This window comes from Phyllostomus hastatus, unplaced genomic scaffold (assembly GCF_019186645.2).
Source record: "Phyllostomus hastatus isolate PE091 unplaced genomic scaffold, TTU_PhHast_1.1 phas_scaffold_114, whole genome shotgun sequence".
Classification (NCBI taxonomy): Eukaryota; Metazoa; Chordata; class Mammalia; order Chiroptera; family Phyllostomidae; genus Phyllostomus; species Phyllostomus hastatus.
In genome coordinates this window covers 7,426,347-7,446,952 of record NW_025334006.1, presented here as the reverse complement: position 1 = coordinate 7,446,952, position 20,606 = coordinate 7,426,347, and the positions used below count along the sequence as shown (strand labels likewise).

The window sequence follows — 20,606 nt, the reverse complement described above, 5'->3', positions numbered from 1 at the left end:
CAGGTCACTAAACTCGATCTCGCTCAGACGTTAGCGATAATGATGCCCACACGAGTGATGCCTGAAAGCATGTCTGTTGGAGCAGGATGGTGGGGTGGGGGTGCTTCTCTGCTTATCCTCTCTGTGGGGTGGACTGGCCAAGTCCAGGGCCCTGTGCCCCCCAAGGAGCTCTAGAACAGATGTTGTAAAGGGGCTCCCTGTCCCAACTCCCACCAGGCTAGAACTAATGAAGGACAAATCCAGGAGCCTCCACAGAGCAATGGGGGCAGTGCTGAGTTCTTACTCTCACCTGAACACCCCCTTCAGCCTGCCCACCCCCAGCCAGTCCTTCCATTTTCTAAGGCTCCTTTTGGAGGCTGAGGAATGGGGTCCAGAAATCTCCTGCTGGGAAGACTAGGAGATAAAGGGCGTCTCTTGGCATACAAAGAGCTCCAAGTTCCCCCTTGCAAGAAGGGCTGGAGAAAACATCACAACAGGGGCTGAGCTGGATCTAACTCAGCTCCTCTTCCAGCCTGCTGTGTGACTTCAGGCAAGCCATTGGCTCCTCTGGGCTTTGGTCTGCACATCAGCCACGGGGCAGGGCGGAAAGGCCGCAGGAGAGACTTGGGCCCGAAGAGCCTGGAGGGCTTTTCCAGTCCTATGGATTTCACGCTGCAGGGGAAATCCCAGCTAGGAAACCGCAGCAGGAAACCATTTGCTCTGCCCGGCTCCCTCCAGTTCCGAGGGGGCAGAGGGGGTTGCCGCCTTCTGAGAGGGAAGTGAGAGAACATTGGGAAGTATGGGAACATTGTGTTCCCGACACACTAGAACCTCTGGGATCAGCTCCAGACGAGTGGGACGGCGTCTGCCCGAGTGCATTGGGTGAAACACCACAACACTTTCTCTTCTGGTGAGCGCCTGAGGCGGCCTGTTCCCTGTCGTTCTCTCCCAGGCCTGCGCTTCAAGTCCCGTCTCCCAGAAGCTACCAGAAGCCCCCTGGCCTGGGTGCCAGAGGCAGACATCCACCTGAGCTTGTCACAGTGTCAGCCATCCAAACGCAAACTGGAATTCAGCGCTCGGTCCCCTTTGGGAGCAGGCAGAACGACGGAGAGATGGCCATGTCACCACAAACACACTTCAAGGAGACGCAGCCAGGGACCCAGTGCCGACAGAACCAGGATCATTCTTTCTGGAGCCCATCGCTCGTCTCTGGCTGCGGAAACCGTCTCCACAACCGCACCTCCTGTGAGAACAATGTTGGCCATCCTCTGCGATCGGCAGGCTACCCTCAGAATCCCCAGAACAAACCAGAGAGGCAGGCTGGGGATGGGAGGGACATCGAGGCACATAGAAGCAGTGATGCCCCCCTCCTCACAGGCAGGGCCCAGCAGAGACACCACCCACTTAGGCATCCAAACCCCAGATGGCGTGAGCCTGGGCTGGGCCACAAGCCCACCTTCGCCTGGAACTGGACTTCCCTCTGAAACTCCCAACGTGGGAAAATCCAAACCTCAAAAGCATCCTCTCACCAATTCCCTCCCACCATACAGGGTTCAACCTCTTCTCAATTTTACAGCCCCAAGCAGAGTCTGAAAAGAAACACAAAGAACAGGGAAGGGACAGGTAGCACCAACAGCCCACCCCGCATTTTAGCTTCTCAGGAACCCTTCAGTGCCCACTCCATTTAAAACTGCAACCCCCCAGGATCCACTGACCCCCACACCGCTTCCTTGTTCCACAGCACCGTCACCTGCCAGCTGACCACAGGGTCTCTCAGTGTGCCAACTGCTTCTTTACTGCGTCCTCTTGCTAAAACTGCAAGCTCCTAAGGTCAGGGATATTTATCTGTTTCTTCACTGTTGTTGCCCCCGATGCCTCAGCTAGCTCTTGGCACATAGCAGGCGCTTAGCGAGTGTTTGTGGAGTGAATGAATGAATTAGGCCTGGATAATACATTAGAAAGCAAGATGGCCCTCCTACGTCACTATTGGGTCAGGCTGTGAGTGAGAAAGAGAATGTGGCAAAACGGCTGTAATCAATATGGGCTACGAGGACTATCAAGAAGATATTAAGACCAACCCCCAGCGGATTTCTGGTTCAGAACCCACAGGAGACCAGTGCGATCCAACACGGCGACTAAGTTCACTTGCTGTAACACCCGGTCTCATCGTATGCTCTGTGAGACCCACTGGCACACTAACTGACACGCCCGGTGCCTGGAAACAGACAGCCCATGTGTGGACATGACGTGGCCCACAGTGCTCTTCTGAGGAGTCACCACCCCTCTCCCCAGGAAAATCCCGAATATTCCTCCCCTCGACTGAATGCTCTACCTTTTAATTAAATGAGCCTCAATTAGAGAAACATACCCCACTGGGGGTGGTGGGGGGTGGCTGCTCTGCCTGTGGAGTAGCCTTCTCTCTGTCCCGCTCCTTCACCAATAAGCTCTTTCACTTTAACTCTGTGCTGGATTGCATTTGGATTCTTTCCTGTGTGAAGCCAAGAACCCCAGTGAGTCGTGGGTCCCTGGAGCCCTGGAACACCTGCATCAGAAGGAGCCCCGCAGAGCTGCGCGCTTCCTGACCAGCAGGTAGCCCCGCCTCCTGACCCACCTCCTCAGTCCCCGCAGGCACCTGTGTCCTGGATCCCAGCTAGGACTTGAGAGGCCCCACCTCATGAGGGACAGGCTGTGAGTGTGTCCCCAAGCACCTGGGAGCAGACGGCAGACCACTGTCAACCAGAGTCAGCACATGAAAGTGGCTTTGGACCAGACCCAGCTGAAAGTGTGTATCAAAAGCAGAAACGTGTTTGAGGCCCCCGGCTCTCAGGCAGGAGAGTGAGTGCTGAGAGCTGCTGTGTGGGATGGCAGGGCGGCTGAAATTTACTGGAAATCTGCTACTTGCTCTGGGGCCTGTCCAAGAAGAGGGTTGCTTTGTGTGGGGGACAGCTTCTCTCCCAGTAGGGGTTTGTCACTCCAGGGCACCTGAGGACAACCCTGGCTTGGCCACCTCAGCTTCTCACCTGCCCCATTGACTTTTCCTTTCCCTTCCCTCCCATTGGCCTGGCAGGTTTTTGTCACAACGTTTCAGTGTGTATGAACATCCCCTTGGGAATACTGGAGTTGTAGCAAATATTCACCATATGCAAACACACAGACGTGTGCAAAGCAAGAAAGGGCTGATGGAGACACACAGATGGGGACCGAGATGCACACTCACACACACCACACTCCTTCTCTGTCTCTGTGAGTTACACAATCTTTGCCCCTTCCAACCCTCTAATCACACGATTGGTTCCCCTAGCAACCGGTCCCCCATCTTTAGGGCCTTTCTAAAAATCGCCCATTCACATAAACTCACTTGTGGTTGAAAGAGTCTTGTTAGAAATAACAAGACACCCATTCACCTTCATGGTTCTAAAGAGATTTCAGGAACTGCAGACAGGACACCAAACATTATAACAAAAGAGGCTTCCATTGTTCCTGTCCTTCAGGAAATTCCAAGGGTTTTGGTAGCTCTGTGCCAGCAATGGAGGTGAAGGCCGAATATATTTCTTATGATAAATTACATGATCACAATTAGGTATATTATACTATATGACTGGCACAGCATACCTGTAATATTACTGTTTAGGAGATGGTTAATGTAGGTTATTTAAGTGTGAACAGTAAGTTTATTTAAATAAAAGTACAAAGCAAAAAAAAATAGTTCAGCACAGGACAAAAGTCATGGCAGTAATAAACAGATGCCCAAAGTTTGGGAGATGTTTTTTATATGAGGTGTCGTGTTTTAATTATCTAAGTTCAAACTTGGAAATTAATATAAGCAATAAATAATTTCTGTCAGTCCCTCTCTTTCCCAGTTATGGTTCCACAAAGACACTGGGGATTCAGCCATTCATTTATTCAGTCATCAAATATTCATCAAGGGCCTATCAGCTAAGGTTTAGGCAGACAAAGAGAACACAGGGCTGCCCTCAAGCTGCCCCGCGCAGTCTGTCAGGAAGACGAGGAAGTCATCCTCTCAGCCGGGTCTAGGAAGAGCTCACTCAGAGGTGTCCGATCACAGGTCAGGAGTCACCCACTGGAGACTGCGGCAGCGGAGCTAAGTTTTGAAGGACAGGAAAAACTTCGCCAGATGAGAAAGGGTGGTGCCTCTCAGGCAGGGCGGACGTCATTGCTGAGCGTACACTGTTAGTCGGCAGAGTCAGCCCTGCTAGTCGGTAGAGTCAGCCCTGCTAGTGTCTGACCCATTGTGGCTGACACCAGCCCCCCAGTGACGGAGGCTGGAATCAGTCCTGAGTCCTGGGCTGCCCGGCATATCTCCGTTATATTCACCAAGGTGCTCTTGCTTTGGGCTCTGCTTGGTGTAGTAAAGCAGGCTGTGGGTTCTTGAGTTGCTCTCCCTGGGACCAGACTTCTGCTCCCTGCCCACCTTGGCCTTGACTTGGATTCTTGCACTTCCTGCCTATTAGACAGATCACCCAGAATCTTGACGTCACCGCCTGCCTGACGTCAAATACGGCCAATATTCAGATACCCCTGTTGCAACAGCGTAAGAATGAGAGCCTGCACTTATCAAGCCCTTCCTCCATGTCAGGCTTGCTTTATGCTTATGCCATGCATCATATCATTTGGTCACTGGAACAACACTGCAGGATGTTATTATTACTTCCAAGTGATCATTGAGAATGTGGAGTCTTTAAGAGTTTAAGGAACTTACTCGAGAACGTGCTTAGTAAATGGTGGAGCCAAGGTGCATGCTCAATATTCTGAAACTAAGACCTGTACAATTAACCACTGTGCTTCACCACCACTCCCCACAGTGGCTCTGCAAACCCACTGGTGTTGGCCCAAGAGTTGAGGGCCTTGGGATACTGATTTGGGTGACAGGCAACCCTCTGTCTCTATGAGCAGCAGCCCCAGAAAGGATGAATGGCCTAGTCTTATCCATTCCTGTCTTCCTTTCCTTTCCAATAACCGAGAGCTCCCAGCATGCCTCATTACCAGCCTGAACGGGCTCTAACCACTGACTGCACTCTCAGGGAAGTAGACTGGCTGAGGACAAGGAGATCAGAATCCCAACCCAGTTACCAGAAGGGGCTCCACATAGCTTATATTTCCCATCTTTGGAAGTCCCTCCATGTTTTAAGTCCTGGGTCCAGAAATCTTGGCTTTCAGGTCAGGCAAGAAATCCTGAAATATTCAATGCCTTCTGGAGATCTTAGGTTTTCTCCAAAGCATGCATTCCATCAAGGAAAGCTGCTAACCCTCGGTGTGTAGGGCCTTGGAGGTAGGCCGGGAGTGGGGCATGTGGGCTCTTAGGAAGAACAATAAATGAAAGCAAAGAAGCAGCCTCACACCCAGTCCTGACTCCAGGGGTAAAAACCTTCCCTTTCGGCCCTATGTCAGGCCATTTCCCAGGCAAGCCAGCCTCACCAGGGCACCACAATGGGTCCCAGTGTGGCTGAACGGGGAGTCCCACACCAAGAGAAGATGTCATCGAGCTCTTGGGGAGGGTGGAGCCACTGTGGGCCGCCAAGGCATAATGCACAAGCCCTGTGGGTGGCATAATGTGGTATTTATCTCCCTCTCTATGCACAGAGGGGACAGGAGGAACAATCCAGACTCTGTCAGCAAGGTCCTCTGGGGAGTTAAGGCCTCACTAATGAAGATGAATAAGAGGGGGGATCTGCCCTTCATGGCCGCTGCTTTTGCTACATACATATTCATGGGCTGGAGGGACGGCTCCTGGGAACGATCCATCCTCTGTGGAGATGACAGGGGCCGAGGTGTGGCCGTGCTAATCCACACTTGGGGTGGGTGTGTCTTGTGGGGCAGTGAATAAGGACTGTCCAAGAAACACTCTTCAATACATGGAGTTTCCAAGGTAAAACCTATTCCTTTGCCTGCTGTAGACATAGAGTTCTGATGTGAGTTCAAGGACCCCTGAAGAACATACTTCTCAGCTGAGTTCCAGAAGCGAGCCCAATTTTGCTCCTTCCGACTCAGTATCAGCCAGCAGCAGCCCCTGCCCTGTATCTATTCTGCCTGGCTCGGCCCTATGGAACTTGCTGGAGGTCCCACGTGAGAGTTATAGGTACACCTGAAGGCTTAGGACACATGGCCTTATTCTCCGAACCTCCTTCCATCTGGCTCTTCCATGACGTCCCCTCAACTAGGACTTTTAGGAAACAAACCCTTGCCTACCATAGACTTCCAGGGTTTAGAAAGATGACCTTGGTAGGAGATTAGACGTTGTTGGGGGAATACGGACAAAACGCTTGGGCATCTGCACCACGTGTCTTCAGAAGAGAGTAAATGTTGACTCAGAACCTATACACACCATCATGTTTGAAGTTAGTGGATTTGTTCTGGAGTTATAGATATTTTCATATTTAAAATGTTTCATTTCCTGTATCGGGGAGCTCAGCCTCAGTCCCCAGGCAGCAAAACCGGAAGAATACACACTGAGCCATAAATCAAGCCCCCTCTCCGCAGCTGGCCTCCTGTAGGTTTTGACTGAGCCGCAGGCTAGTACTTAGTTGCAAGACAAATGTCTAACAGAGCTCGCGCAGCCTTACCTGCCTTTCTGACATGATGTAGAGTTGCTCGTGGTCCTTGGAGAAGGCCATGTCCCGGAGCACAGGGCCAGGGTCCACCACCTGCATGGTCTCGTACTGCAGGGCATTGCCCTTGGGCCCATCCACCCGGATCTGAGGAGAAGAGAACCGAGGTGAGTTCAGATCCTGCCCTGCTCACAGCCAAGCTGCAGCCCAGACACCCTCCCAGCAGCCAGGGCAGAGGCAGTGAGCTGTCTCCACAGTGCCCAGAGGCCAGGCCCCGAACAGCAGGAGGGCCCAGGGCGCCATGGCCTTATTCGAGGAATGGCCAAAGTGGGTGTGGGGGAGGGGACAATGAAAACCAGGCTTTACCAAGAACTGGTATTATTTTCTCTGCTTTCTGGCACCTCAGGTAAGCTTTGGAGGGGAAGACGGTGCTGGTGGTGTGGAATGGACCTGGGACTGGGGAGCAGTGGACTAACTGAATCTGCATCTGATCAGAGTGTCATTCTGTAACAGAAAGGCAACAGTATTTGCCATATTTATGGGATAAAACATGAAGGTATAACTGATTTTTTTTGAAATTGGTACCCAGCTAACTCTGCTGCACCTTGGAGGTTCTATCGACTGGTTCCTTGCTTCCTGGAAGTTTTGCGCCGAGTTGGCTCATGCTGGCCGTTGAAACCAATGGCTCGTGCCTCCGATTTTGGAGTAGTTGGAGAGTCCTGAAACCTCCTACATGTTCTGTTTGTGTCCCCAGGGAAGGGGACACGGGCATTCCAGGAAAATGTGCTTTGGGCATGAGTCATCCTCACCCTTCCGAGAACAAAAGCACTTAGCAGATAGATTGTCCCTGCACCATCCACCAGTGCTTCCTAGAACTGCTTAGGCAACATGCAGACAACCAGGAAAGAACTTTGCCCGTACCCACCATGACAAAGGACAGATCTGAAAAAGCTAGGCACACTCTAGAATCAGAATCATCCCAAGTCTGAGCTGACAGATCTGACGTGATCCCTCCCCAGTGCTAATAATGCCACTCACGTGAGTCAGGACGGAATGTTACTGACAATGTGGGTGGGGGGGACCCTGGAGGGAGGTGGGGAGGGGCAAGAGTGAGGGGATTGCCAGACTTGATTAGATATCATGTGTACAAGACTGTAAAATACCCACAGTGTAATTCTAGAGATTTTAATAACAAACCTAAAGAAAAACACCATTCCAAATATTCCCACGATGGACTCTTATTTTTAATTTTTAATGTTTAATTTTTAACTTCTCATAAGATCAAGGAGAACAGAAGAGTTATTCGGAGGAACTAAATCACCGCAGGGGCGCCACAGCGATGACAATCGACCGACCACATCGCTTCACCTGCAAGTCGGCTGCCTCTCATCTCCGCTGAATTCCCTGAACTCTGACGCCAGGGTAGTTTGTGATTTGTGTGTGCAATTTTAGGTTTGTCCTAGGATCTGTTTTTTTTTTAACTTTTAAGCATTATTCTTAAGCTCTTCCTAGACATCAGGAAGGTGGTTTTGTATATACTTCTTCATTATATACCTCTTAATCTTAAAACTTTGGTGTTCATCTGTCATGACTTGCATGACCCTCCAGCATCCATTCCATCCTCTCTCACCTTTTGGGTGGGATTGGAACAACTCCCTGCTCCCTGGGTGGTCCCTGGTGGGCCTAAGCAAATCCATGTAATCTAACTCTCTTACCACAGTGATGGAAAGAAAGCATGCCCAAGTCAATCAACATGTGTGATCAGAGCAAAGCAGAGTCTGTGGTCATTGATGGGAGAAGAGAGAATCTCTCCTCACCCTCAATGGATCAAAAACAGGGAGCTCAAAGAACTGTTGGCAGCCCTTTTGTGCCAATGAGGGGAGCTGGAATCAGAAAAGGTCAAGAGCAGAGTTAGAAAAAAAATTATTTTTTTGGTGATGTCCCTGAGCCACTGAATCAAAATAACCCCAAAGCCTTTCCTATGTGGGGACTTTCTTGTTACTCAAGAGATTCCCTGATTGTTAAGTTAACATCCAAAATCCTAACTGATATAGAGATAGTAGATGAAAAAAAAATGAGACCCAGGTACATTAAACAGCTGGCCTGAGCTATAGAACCTGGGGAGAGAGCCCTGACATGAGAGACCTGTTCCTTGATGGGTCTCACAGTTGCTTCCTGGGGTATGACCTACCACAGGGAGCCAAGGTCACTGTCTGTCTCTGGTCTGTACCATCCCAGTGGCTTTCACCAGTCATTCCTGATAGTGATGCTTAAATACTTGAGCTTGACAAATACTGACTTTTAAAAGTGAAGAATATATTGATGAATTTAAAACTCCTCTTTGCTAATTTCCCATTAAGTTCATTAAACAACAGGAGCAACAAAAACTAGTAAAGGAATTGAAGACAGATCTGTTTAGCTCTAAAAATCAAAATGCCTTAAATTCCAATGACCCTCCTGTTGCCTGTGCCCACCCCCAAGCCATCAGACATCTACCTGGCGCTGACTTAATCTGAATGAAACGGGACTTCATGCAAAGCCAATTGGGATTACCACCCAAGTCTGACTGCGTGGTGATGGCCTTGGCCCCTGGCCCACCCAGGCTTCACCTCCAGCTGTGGGCCACCTCTGGAGCAGCAACGGGAGAGTGACAAGAGTGATACTAAGCACCCTGGCTGGTCTCCAGTGCCCTCAGGCTGCTGGCAGGACCTGGCTCCCCAAGGGAAATTGGATTCAGTGCTTGAGTGATCTATGTCCTTTGGTTCCAAGTCCCCTGTTCTTCATGGTGAGGTGTTGTGCTGAATGGTGGACATCAGAGGAAAAGCAGGGACAGAGGGATGGACCAGGGAGCATCCACAGGGCGAGTTCTCACAGACCTGGCCTTCCCCAGGGAAGCAAGACAGAGTTATGGCTCCCCTTCTGCTCTCTGGGTAGGAAATCAGTTATTGGAAAGACAGGTAGGTCTCCCTCTCCCCCACCTCACCCAATCTACAACTTGTTTCAGAAAACAGAGAGGAAAGCATCCATGCATCCATCTGCAGAAAGAATCTCACATAAAACATGGATAAACCTGGCTGGCGTAGCTCAGTGGATTGAGCTCGGGCTACGAACCAGGCATGGCAGGTTTGATTCCCAGTCAGGGCACATGCCTAGGTTGCAGGCCATGGCCCCCAGCAACCGCACATTGATGTCTCTCTCTCTCTCTCTCTCTCTCTCTCTCTCTCTCTCTCTTCCGTCTCTAAAAATAAATAAATAAAATCTTTAAAAAAACATGGATAAAAGGTATTTGTGATGAGATTTGCTGAACAATGGAGAATCATAAAATTTAGGTAGGATGGACCAGCTGCCAGCTCTTGGGCTGTTGCAGTAACAACAGCAGCAAGAGTGGTTGATGACTCAGTCGTACTATGTGTCAGGTATGACGCTTGGCATTCTACCTGCATTTACCTTCGCATTTAAATATCATCATAATGATGATAGTGTAATAACTTTGCATGGTGATGGATGGTTACTAACCTTAGTGTGATGACCACATCGTAAGGTTTATAAATGTTGAATCGCTATATTGTATACCTGAAGCTAAGATAATATTGTATCCTAACTATACCTTAATAAAAAATAAAAATAATAAATCTCATAGCTCTGTGAGGTAAGCATTAATATTATCCCATTTACAGAAGAGGCACAAAGAGGGTTAATAACTTGTTCACGGTCATGCAGCTAGTGCACGGCATGGCTTTGACCCACACCAAGGTCTGGCTGATCCCAGTGTCCGTGCTCCTGTGCATTTACATACTGCACTCTGGGGTAGATAAGCCTGAATCCCTTCAAGGGCCGGAAGCGGTTGGTGTGAAGCAAACCACCCTGGGCGTGCCAGAGGAACCCTGTCTACGGCATGTGTCTACTGAGTTCTTCGGGGAGAGACTCAGGCCTGGCAATGCAGAAGAGGCTGGTGTAAATTTTCCAAACCATGCTCCCTCCTATTTGTGTTTTATGCCTCTCGAAGTGCTCTTAAATAACATGGTTTCATCTGACGGTTGTAAAGTGTGTATGACGTTGACTGCCAGCATTGACATTCTCATTCCATCGACCAAGCAACCGAGATGGGGGTGTTCTGCGCCTCGCCAAAAATTCAGTGATAAACCAGGGACATTCAGGGCTAGAACCCAGGTCTCCTGATTCATTGCTCAGCACTTGCCTCTGAGCTATTCAGATTTTCCGAAAGCCTTGGACAAGGTTCCATGTGAAGAAGGTAATGAAAAGTAACGAGCCTCCACGGGACTTCGGGCGGTGTGGCCGTGGAGAGAGAGCTGAGTCAGAGACAGAAACAGGCACGTTTCTGTGCGGGGAAGTGGGAACCTGGGGACTCCCAAGCACAGTGTTATGACTAGTCTCAACGTTATTTTTTGTAAGTGGTCTGGAGCAGGGAGCAGGAAAATGTGCAGAATAGTCTGAGCTCTTAGGGAGAGCAAGAAAGCCAACGACGAGACGAAACACAGGAAGATGGTGCAGGGCCAGGGTGAGGGCAGCTGCACGTGGGTGAGCAGACCTGGGACTGAGAGTCGTGGAGTCAGAGGTCAAGCCTGCCGCTGCCGGCACGGCAGCCCCACGGCATGGCTCAGGACCCACGAGTGGGTCAGTGCTCGGTAAGTCGTTACTGACAAGCGTAGCTGAGGGCGTGGGGAACAGGAAATCCTTACACACTGTTGGTGGGAAGATCACTATGGAAAACAGTATGGAGGTTCTTCAAAAAATTAAAAATAGAACTACTACACAACCCCACAATCCCACTGTTGCGTGTATATCCAAAGGAAGTGAAATCAGTATCTCAAAGTGGAATCGCTACTCTCTTATTCATTTAGGCATTACTCACAATAGCCAAGATATGGAAAAACCTAACTATCTGTAAATGGATAAAAAAAATATATATATATAATTCAGCTTTAAAATAGAAGGAAACCCTGCCATTTGCAACAACAAGGATGGAACTGGAGAACATTATGCTAAGTGAAATAAGCCAGACACAGAAAGACAAACACCGCATGATCCCATCTATATGTGGAAGCTAAACTAGTCAGACTCGCAGAAGCAGAGTAGAGTGGTGGTTGCCAAGGGCTGGGGGGCAGGGCGGGAATGGGGAGACGTCTGGAGATCTAATTACAGTATGGTAACTATAATTGATAATACTGATTTGATTTGTATATTTGAAATTGGTGAAGAACATAGTGTAACCAAAAAAAGGGGGTTCTATGAAACTAACCTCACTGGGTGATCTGATCGTAAACTGCCGACCACCGGTGGGCAGTCACGCCCCAGGCAAACAGCTTTTTAGTAAAAGGTTAGTCTTTGCCCTGATCAAGCCCTGGCCATTGTTGCCATGCACCCAGATTAACACACCCAGGAAACAGGTGGGACCTCCCTCAAGGGAGCACATACTCGTTAACTGTCCTGCAATCTAGTGCCCAGCTTGCTTTCTCCCAGCTTCATGTAATCTGCTTACCGCCCGTCCTTAATTTCAAACGCAGAAAAGAAATTGCAAGACCATCTCTTTCCAGAGCATCTGAGATCTTCCTTACCACCAACTCTCATCACTTTTGGCTCAAATAAACTCACAAAAATTCTTAACAGGTCTGAACATTCTTTATATTGACAGTAGACCTGAAGCGTTCACATCACAGAAATAAAATGGTAATACACACAGTGATAGGTAATATTAATCACCTCAATTGTGGTGGTTATTTTATAATATGTACATACTTTACGTATGTATATGTATATATACATATACCCAAACAAGTTGTATACCTTAAATGTATACAACTTATATACATATCATTTGTCAATTATTCCTCAATATACACATGTCTAAACATCAAGTTGTATACCTTAAAGGTACATTTATATACAGATTTATTTGTCAACTATACTTCAATAAAAGGGGGAACATAAGTAGTTACTAAACAAATGACCAACGATCAACTCCCTCTGGAAAAATTAAACTCCTGTTCTACAACTAGACAATGGACTCTGAGCTGACGGAGATAAGATGAGGTGAGTGAGCTCAAGGTGCGATCAAGGTCAGAGGCAGATGACTCGGTGTCCCCACTGCTGCTCCTAATGCTCCCCAGCAACCAAAAAGGCCAGCAAAGAAGAGATGATGGCCAGTGGCTCTGGTTTAGCCCCCAAACGTGGGGGACACCCTGAAGCTTGGAAAGTGACAGCTCACCACCAACAAGATTTATTATTGCGCGTTAGGACAAATGAAATGTATTATTTCACACAGTGCAGATAATATGTGCAGATCATCACATCAGCAAGAAAGGGTGAGAACAGCAGCTGATAGTTTAAATGGAGAAAATGTAAAGAAGCCACAAATGTAAATGTGGGTGTTTAGAAGCCGCTCTTCTCTGAGGCTGACACCAAGGACAAACCACATCCTGACCCTACGAGTCCCTTCACAGAGTGGCACCCACACCCATCCATCACCCACAAGCATGTACGGAATGCCCACCGCGTTCTGGGCCCCGAGCTGGCTTCTGGGGAAGAGGGTGCACCTCAGCCCTGCCCTCCAGAGGGCCCGTCTCCCGAAGGGCTCAGATGTCACACAAACAAGGCCAAGTGGCAAATGCCGCAACAGGGGAGTTCACAGGCCTCTGTCCCTTCTTCCCAGAGACCCGGCCGACCCACTGGAGTGCAACCGGGAATGACCAGCCCAGCCCCGAGCGAGGCTCAAGGGGAAGTGTGTGTGCAATCCATACGAGAAAGGGCGACCCACGTAGGGCCGACCTTGACAGTCAGGCAGATAAAACACAGAGCGGGTGATATGGGATCTCTTCAAAAGCCACCTTGGGAGCAAAAAATGTCTTACGTCACTGGAAAGACTGATCTGAGGAAGAAAATAAGTGGCACTACAGACTTTATAAAGACACAGCACACTGGCAGAGGGGGCCGAGGGTAATAACCTGAGAGATGGGGTCCGAGGGGGAGATGCAGCGTCTCCACGCAGCACTGTCCTGAGAACAGTGTGAATGGGCTCTGCATGGTGGGAGGCGGGGGTGTCCCTTCAGGCTTCCCCTCAGGACAAGGGAACGCTCTGCTACAGAAGCTCTGCACGGCAGGGGTCAACGCCAGCTGCACAAGCCGGCCAATGTGCAACAGGAGATTTTCTAGGAGCGGTCACACTTAAAAGAGAAACAGGTAAAACAGATTTTAATAATCTATTTTATCAATCCAGTGTGCTCCAAATATAGCATGTTAACACACACGGTATGAAACCCTGTTAATGAGATAGTTCACATTCGTTTTCTCATGCTGGTTCTTTGAAACCCGATGGACTTTACAGGGACAACAAACCTCAGCTGGACTGGCCACGCTTCACATGCAGGAGAGCCACACGTGGCCAGTGGCTACCATGGTGGTCAGTGTGATTCTAGATTATTGGGGGCTATCGTCCTGGGGCTGCTCTCAGTGGAGGTCTCCCCGACTCCACCGACCTGCACAAGACCCTGTGTCTCCCGGGACTGTCAGTGGATAGCACGATGCCCCATCATCTCTGTTTTGTGGCTCACAGGCTGTAAGCTCCAGCCAGCCGTATGCCCCCATCAGTGCAAGGAAGAAGCCATGAGACACAGCAGCCTGGGCCTGGTTCGGGGCTAGGCTGTCACTCAGCAGGAACCCCTGCACCCTGAGCGGTGGCCAGGACATTTGACAGCTGCTAGTGGCAGCGGGCCGGCCAGTCGGAAGAGTGGCTGCAGATGGCGGGGGGCGTCTCAGAGGCTCCCAGCTGTACCAGGTAACATGGCAGGGAGGGAGTAGGGGGTTAGATGGTGCAGGCACTCAGGGCCTGGGGCACCGCCAAGTACCAATCGCACAGAGAGTTTCATGATTTAACGCCCGGTGAGTCACTCACAATAGTCAAGACGTGGAAACCACCTGAATGTCTGTTGACGAATGAAGGTTGCCAGCCACGGCCGAATACGTTCTGGAGATCTAATACACGGCAACGTGACCGTAGTTCGAAAAACTGTGCTGTGTGCTTGAAATTTGATAGAATGAGGTGTTTTAAGTGTTTTCGCGAAAACGAACAAAAAAAAAAAGAAGATGGTAACTGTGTGAGGTGAGAGGTTAGTTAGCTTGATTGTGGCCATTCCTGCACAGCACGTGTGTATGTCAACACGTCGGCTCCTACGCCTCAAACATACACAATTTTAATTTGTCAACTGTGCCTCAGTGGCGATGAGGCCACACTAGGACGTACTGACCAAGCCTCAGTCCTGCCCAAATCAAGCAGGAACCTCCATCGGAGTGCGTAGCGGGCACTGGTCTTCCCCTCCGTGTGGCTCACCAGGCACAGGCTCCGGTGCCCGAGGGCTCACACTGGCACGCCTTCCCCACCCCCACCCCCCCCAGCCACTGGGTCCCAGCCTGGGATCTCCCTCTGCAGCCCAGCCCCTGCCCCCAGCCCGTCCAGCAGGCAGTGCCGCCATCTCTCCCCGCCCCTGGCGCAGCGAGTGGCAGCACTGCCAGGCAGGCTGCTATTAAAACATCAGCAGGGTGGCCTCCACAAAGGTCAGCCATCCGGGGAGCTCCTGGCAGCTGCTTGTTTGTTTACTGGAACATTATCTGGGCCAGGCTGTTTATTTACATCCATTGAAGGGTTGAACAATAAATATCGTCTCCCCGTAGCAGGCAGATGCTTGCACTAGAGCGTTCTGGCTGCCGTCTTGCTTGGAATAATCTCCCTAATGAGCGAACGGTGTCATTTGTCTCTAAAGATGTAGGTCACCCCCTGGATTCCCCGCTTCCGCGCTCCTCTCACCTCTTCCCAAACTTCCCAGCCAAGGCCTGCGCTGGCCAGGGTTCCGGGCTGGGCCCAGATTCAGGACGGTGACAATGAGGTCTCCTCTGGGGAAACAGCACTAGAACTGGAGATGGAGGGTGCAGGCAGATTAAACCTGGGGACTCATGTCCTAGGGCCACTCTGAATTCTCCACTTAGACCCTCAAACCTCAAACCACCTGGTGGTGTGAGTGGTGGGGGTGTTGATTAGGCCTCCTTCACAGAGCCAGGCATGGCAGGGATTTGGAGAGGCGCCCCCCACATTCGAGGGGTGCCAGAGCCTGAGTGAGGCCTGTTCCTCACTCAGACAGGCTTCTGAAGTGCTCAGAATCCCAAAGGCCCCTGTGCAGGTACCTGTGAACCGGTCAGTTCGCAAAATGGACAATGTAGTGGCAGGTGGGGACGCAGACCAGAGGAGGCAGGTGAGGTGTCCAAGGAGGGAGGTGGGAGATCCAGGCTCTGCTCCTCCTCTGAGCCGTGAGCACACGACTTCAGCTCTCGAAGGTGTCCTGATCCTCTGTTCTGGCCTTGACCTACCTCTCACTGAGGCAGGAGTACAGGCGGGGACCCTTGGCGGTAAATGAATGACCAAGATCTGCTTCTATGGCACAGGAGAGGGCAACGGTGTCTCTCAGAAGGAAAAAGAATAATACACCTTTGGATCTCTTTGTGCCGTTGATTCAGTTGGCCCCAAAGGCTCTATGAGCCATAAACCCTGCTCACCATCAGTCAGCACCTTGCCACACAGGTGACAGGAAGAATGAGCACACCATGGAGTGCTGGCGTCAGGGGCTCAGCAGGGGCTTGTTTGTTGAATGAATGAATGACTGTAGGAATGAATGAGTGGATGAGCTAACTCTGAGCCCGAGTTCCCGTGGTTGGGACAAGCAGACATCCATATACACGCACAGACACAGACACACAAGCCATGCACACAGATGCTCTCTCTGTCTCTGTCTCAAACACTTGAACCCTAGAACGTCCACTTATTAATTCCATGGCAATGTGATGGAGGGCAGGGATTCAGCTCCTTCTGGGGTGAGGAGGAACCGAGGACGGCATGGCAGGCCAGCAGGAAGCCTGTGGCAAGCATGAGGAGCAGCCTGCTGCTGCGGAGTTCAGTCTCTTTAGGCGAAGGGGCCTCTTTACGGATGAGCTGCTGGGTTTGCGGGGCAGTGGATGGGATGACCTCCATGTTCCCAGCAGGCCTCCAGGAGCTGGCAGTGTATCTCCTGCCAAGGACAGCTCGCTCAGGCCCCGAGCACTCACTGCGTGTCCGTACTCCCGTCACCCCAAACATCTGAACACAGAGCTTCACCCGTATCGTCACTGGAATTGCCCCCAGTGCTTTCGTTTCTGAAACCATACGCCATCCTCTCCTCTGGCTTTCCCAGTCTCCATTCCCTGCTCTCCTTTCCCCTTTCCCACCTCGCCTGTCACCTTCTCAAACACTACATATTTATTATGGTCATTGTTGGTCTCCCTGGCAGGAAGGTAAACTCCCCAAGAACAGGGATCTTTATTTCTTGTGTTCCTCGATGCACCCCAAATGCTTGAACCACATAGTGGGTGCCTCGTACGTATTGGTTGAATAAATGAACGAATGGAAATGCTCAAACTACTCATCAATGTCTTAATTGGTCCTCACGACACAGAACTTCTGTATTTGATGGCGAAGGAACCAAACAGCTGGGGAATCAGACGCTCTAACTGGGCGATCCAGCGGCAGGAGGTGAGCTGGGGCTGCCCATCCCAGACCCCGGCGGCCCGCGGCGCCCTGTTTCACCGCAGAGTGGACTCCACGTGCCACAGCCACGCCTCCCTGCCCGAGTCCCAGGGCTCGGGACGCGGGCAGGGCCCCTGCTTCTGCGTCCCCACGGCTGGAGCTGCCCCAGCAGGGCACAAGGAGGGCATTTTGTTTCGATTTCCTGATTCCAGCCAGGAGAGAGAGGACGCAAAGGGTGTGAGCAGTGACTAATTAGACAGGCTGCGTGTGCACGCACCAACCCTGCGCCCTGTTGCTCAACACTGTGCAGAGAGTGGGCACCTCTGGGCCACTGGTGACACACTCATGAAGTCAAGTGATGGGTTCCAGGTTGCCATTCGGACATCCTGCCCTGTGTTGTCCAAATCAGAGAAATCGGGGACATGCCTTCTGTTCCTCGCCTAGCCTGCTTGGGTGGTGACACAAAGAATAAAATACAACTTCAGGAAAGACAGATACTGAAGAAATATAAAGGGAGGTCAATATGGTTCACATGAAGGGAAGGCCAGAAAAAAAGGTTCAAGACAACCTATTCCAAACACAAAGCATTTCAAGTTGGCCTCCCTGGCTGCATCCTTCTGAAGAGACTAGACTCATCGCAGGGGACCGAACATGGAAGGTGCAGGCTTGAAACCTCGGCGGGCCAGCCAGGTTCTCACCCAGAGTCACCACCACCTACGTGACTGGCCCCTCCCCCAGGCCTTGGCTGGTCACTTCCTATGTTTCTGTGGCCACACAGAAGCCTGGACGGACCACTCCCCCCCGGAAGAAAGGTTCAGAGGACTAGATAGGCACTCTCCACCCGCCGCACACGCTGAGCCGTGCGCTCTACACACACCAGCTCATTCCGGAGTTCGGCAGAGGGGCCGCGCTCACCCGCGTCACCACGGGCTGGTGCCCTCTGGCTCCTGAGTGGGCCGTGTGGACCGAAGCGCCAGGGGGTAATCAGATGGTGTGAATCCCACCTCTGCCACCTAGGAATCGTGTGGCCTTAGACAACTACCAAACTTTTCTGTGCTTGGCTTTCCTTGGATGAGAAACAGAAACGATAATAATAATATTTCATTGTTAGGGGAATATGATAATATCTCAAGCATGCCTGGCAGAGTGAAGGAGTAATAGTTAAGTTCCCATAGATGTTCCCAGTGGTTACTATGAAGGCAATTCAAAGGAATCGATCCCCATGGTCCCCACTCACCCCCAGGGGGAGCAGCCCCCCTATGTGCCATAGAAGAGATTAGAGGATGTGGCCCACAGACTGGGCTCCCAGCATCTAACAAGGTCACCAGGGGCTGGACAGAGAGAACGGGACCCACGGCTCAGCTCTGGGCCATCTGAAATAGCCCAGAGGAGGGGCTGTGCAGGACAGAGGGCAGGGGACAGGCCTGGGAGAGCGTGTCCACGGATGGAGTGTTCCCATGGGCATGCTGCCAACATGGCCCCGGAGACCTTCCTGTCGCTGCCCTGGACCCGGAGGAATCATCCAGGACACCCCGAGTCTGGTTCAGCTCAGGGGTGACTCCGAAGCCAGCGACTTGATGCAGATGGAAGAGAGCGGCTTCGTGCCCATAGTTCGGGCCAGCTGGCGGGGTTGGGGGACGAGGCGGGTAGGCAGCCTGGCCTCCCAGCGAGGAGAGGTGTCTCTGAGGGCCCAACAAGGGCAGAAAGCAGAGTCAGGGCCAGCAGGACGCCCATAAGAAGAGGACCTACTTCCTAAAGATGAAGCAGTGGCCCTCCGTGGTATTGGGGACACAGCTTCGGACCAGGGTCAGGACGCCCGACTGCTCATCCACGCTCCCCTACTGCCCCCGACAGTCGCTCTGCTCCTGCTCTCCCCACATGTTCTGGGCTCCGTGTGCTCTTCCGTGAAATGGGGGGTTTCTCCCCTCCTCTGCAACCCCCACGACCATTGGAGCCACGGGTGGGTGAGTGAGTGAGTGAGCGAGCGGAGGTGCATCGCGAGGGCACGGAGCTGGCGGGCAGTCAGTCTTTCCCTTTGCGGAAGCCTCGCCACCACCACTGGAGTGGGATCCCGCCGCTGCCGAGCGCGGTGGTGCGGCAGCAAGAAGAAACCCCTGTGCGGAGGCAGCGCATCTGGAGGAACCAGAAGTAGAGCAAGGGCTGGAGAAGACCTCCGGCAGAGCTGTCCCAGGAGTTCCAGGAGCCCTGACTGCCCGGCCCTAACTCATAGAGAATGGGCGCTGCCAGCACAGAGCCTGGCACCCAGTAGGAACAGTAAGGAAGTGCTCACTGGGTGAGGACAGGGGGCCCCGTCCGGGTCTTCTCCCAGGCTCAGAAGCAGCTTCCCCTCCCCCTCTCCTCCACACCCCAGGTTTTAGCCATCACCCCAAGTCCCCATTCCATCAAGACATCGGTCTCTGAACATTGTCTCACCCTCACCCCAATCGTTTCTATCTTCATGCTGTCCATCACATATTGTCATCATCCCTCCAGGGCAGAGCCAAATGCTCCGCCCCTGCCCTCCCCCACTGCAGAACACCCTCTCAGCTTCTCCTCTCCCGGCAATCACCGGACACCGTCCCCTCAAAGCAGCTGGAGGTGCCGCACCCCATTCATTCCTCCACGTGGCCTTTCCGGCCTGGCTGGGTGCTCTCCTTAAGGAGCAGAATGAAGGAGTCCCCTCTCAGAACCCAGTTCACACCATCTCCCCCCAATCTTCTCTGGCCCTCAGTTTCCTCTCCGCTTCCTTTCAGCCAGGCCACGCCCACCAGCCCCTCTCACTCCGGTCCAGGACCCCTGCCCCAGGCTTTCTCTACAACACCTGCCCCACCCAGACCACCTCCTCCTGTCACAGCACCAGCAACCACACTTGCAGCCACGTAAGACTGTCCTGTGCCTCAGCTGGCGTGAAAGTCTGTCTTCCTTGGCTCTCACGCTTCGAGTGTGTTCGCTTTAGCCACCAGAGTGCCGGCACCTTGCAGGCAGGACTGCGGCAAAGCACATACGCACAGGGTGGTGAGGCCAGGCAAGCTGGCATCCTGATTCTATTATTCACATTTGCAAATCCAGGCAGAATTGTTAAGATTTATTTAATATCCTTAGCTGAAATATGGGGCTCAGAATTCTGAGTTCAAGGTTGCTGTCAGGTTTATCAGGTGGATTAAGAGATACCCTTACTAAAGTGCCTGGTACATCAAAAGTCATAAACGCAGCCCTGGCTGGTGTGGCTCAGTTGGTTGGAGCGTTGTCCTGTAAACAGGAAGGTCGCAGGTTGGATTGGCGGTCAGGGCACACACCTGGGTTGCGGGTTTGGTTCCCCAGTCTGGGTGTGTGTGAAAGGCAACTGATCGATGTTTCTTCCCCTCTTTCTTCCCCTCCCCCCTTCCTCTCTCTCTAGAATCAGTAAGCATGTCCTGGGTGAGGAAAAAAGTCACAAATGCATATGACTGTTGGTTGTGGCTAGCTCAAGTGGAACTGTGCTGGGTTAGTGAGTATGA

The 20,606-nt window shown here is 51.6% G+C and overlaps 1 protein-coding gene across 2 annotated transcripts in view; it reads right to left on the bottom strand.

The window, feature by feature from the left end:
- Nucleotides 1–20,606, bottom strand: part of PLXNA4 (plexin A4) — a 414,442-nt gene that overhangs the window by 145,028 nt on the left and 248,808 nt on the right. For both annotated transcript variants that reach the window (XM_045855525.1, XM_045855526.1), the window contains exon 4: nt 6,561–6,692. In XM_045855525.1, the coding sequence (XP_045711481.1) occupies nt 6,561–6,692 (132 nt within the window). The remainder of the gene's footprint in view (nt 1–6,560; nt 6,693–20,606) is intronic.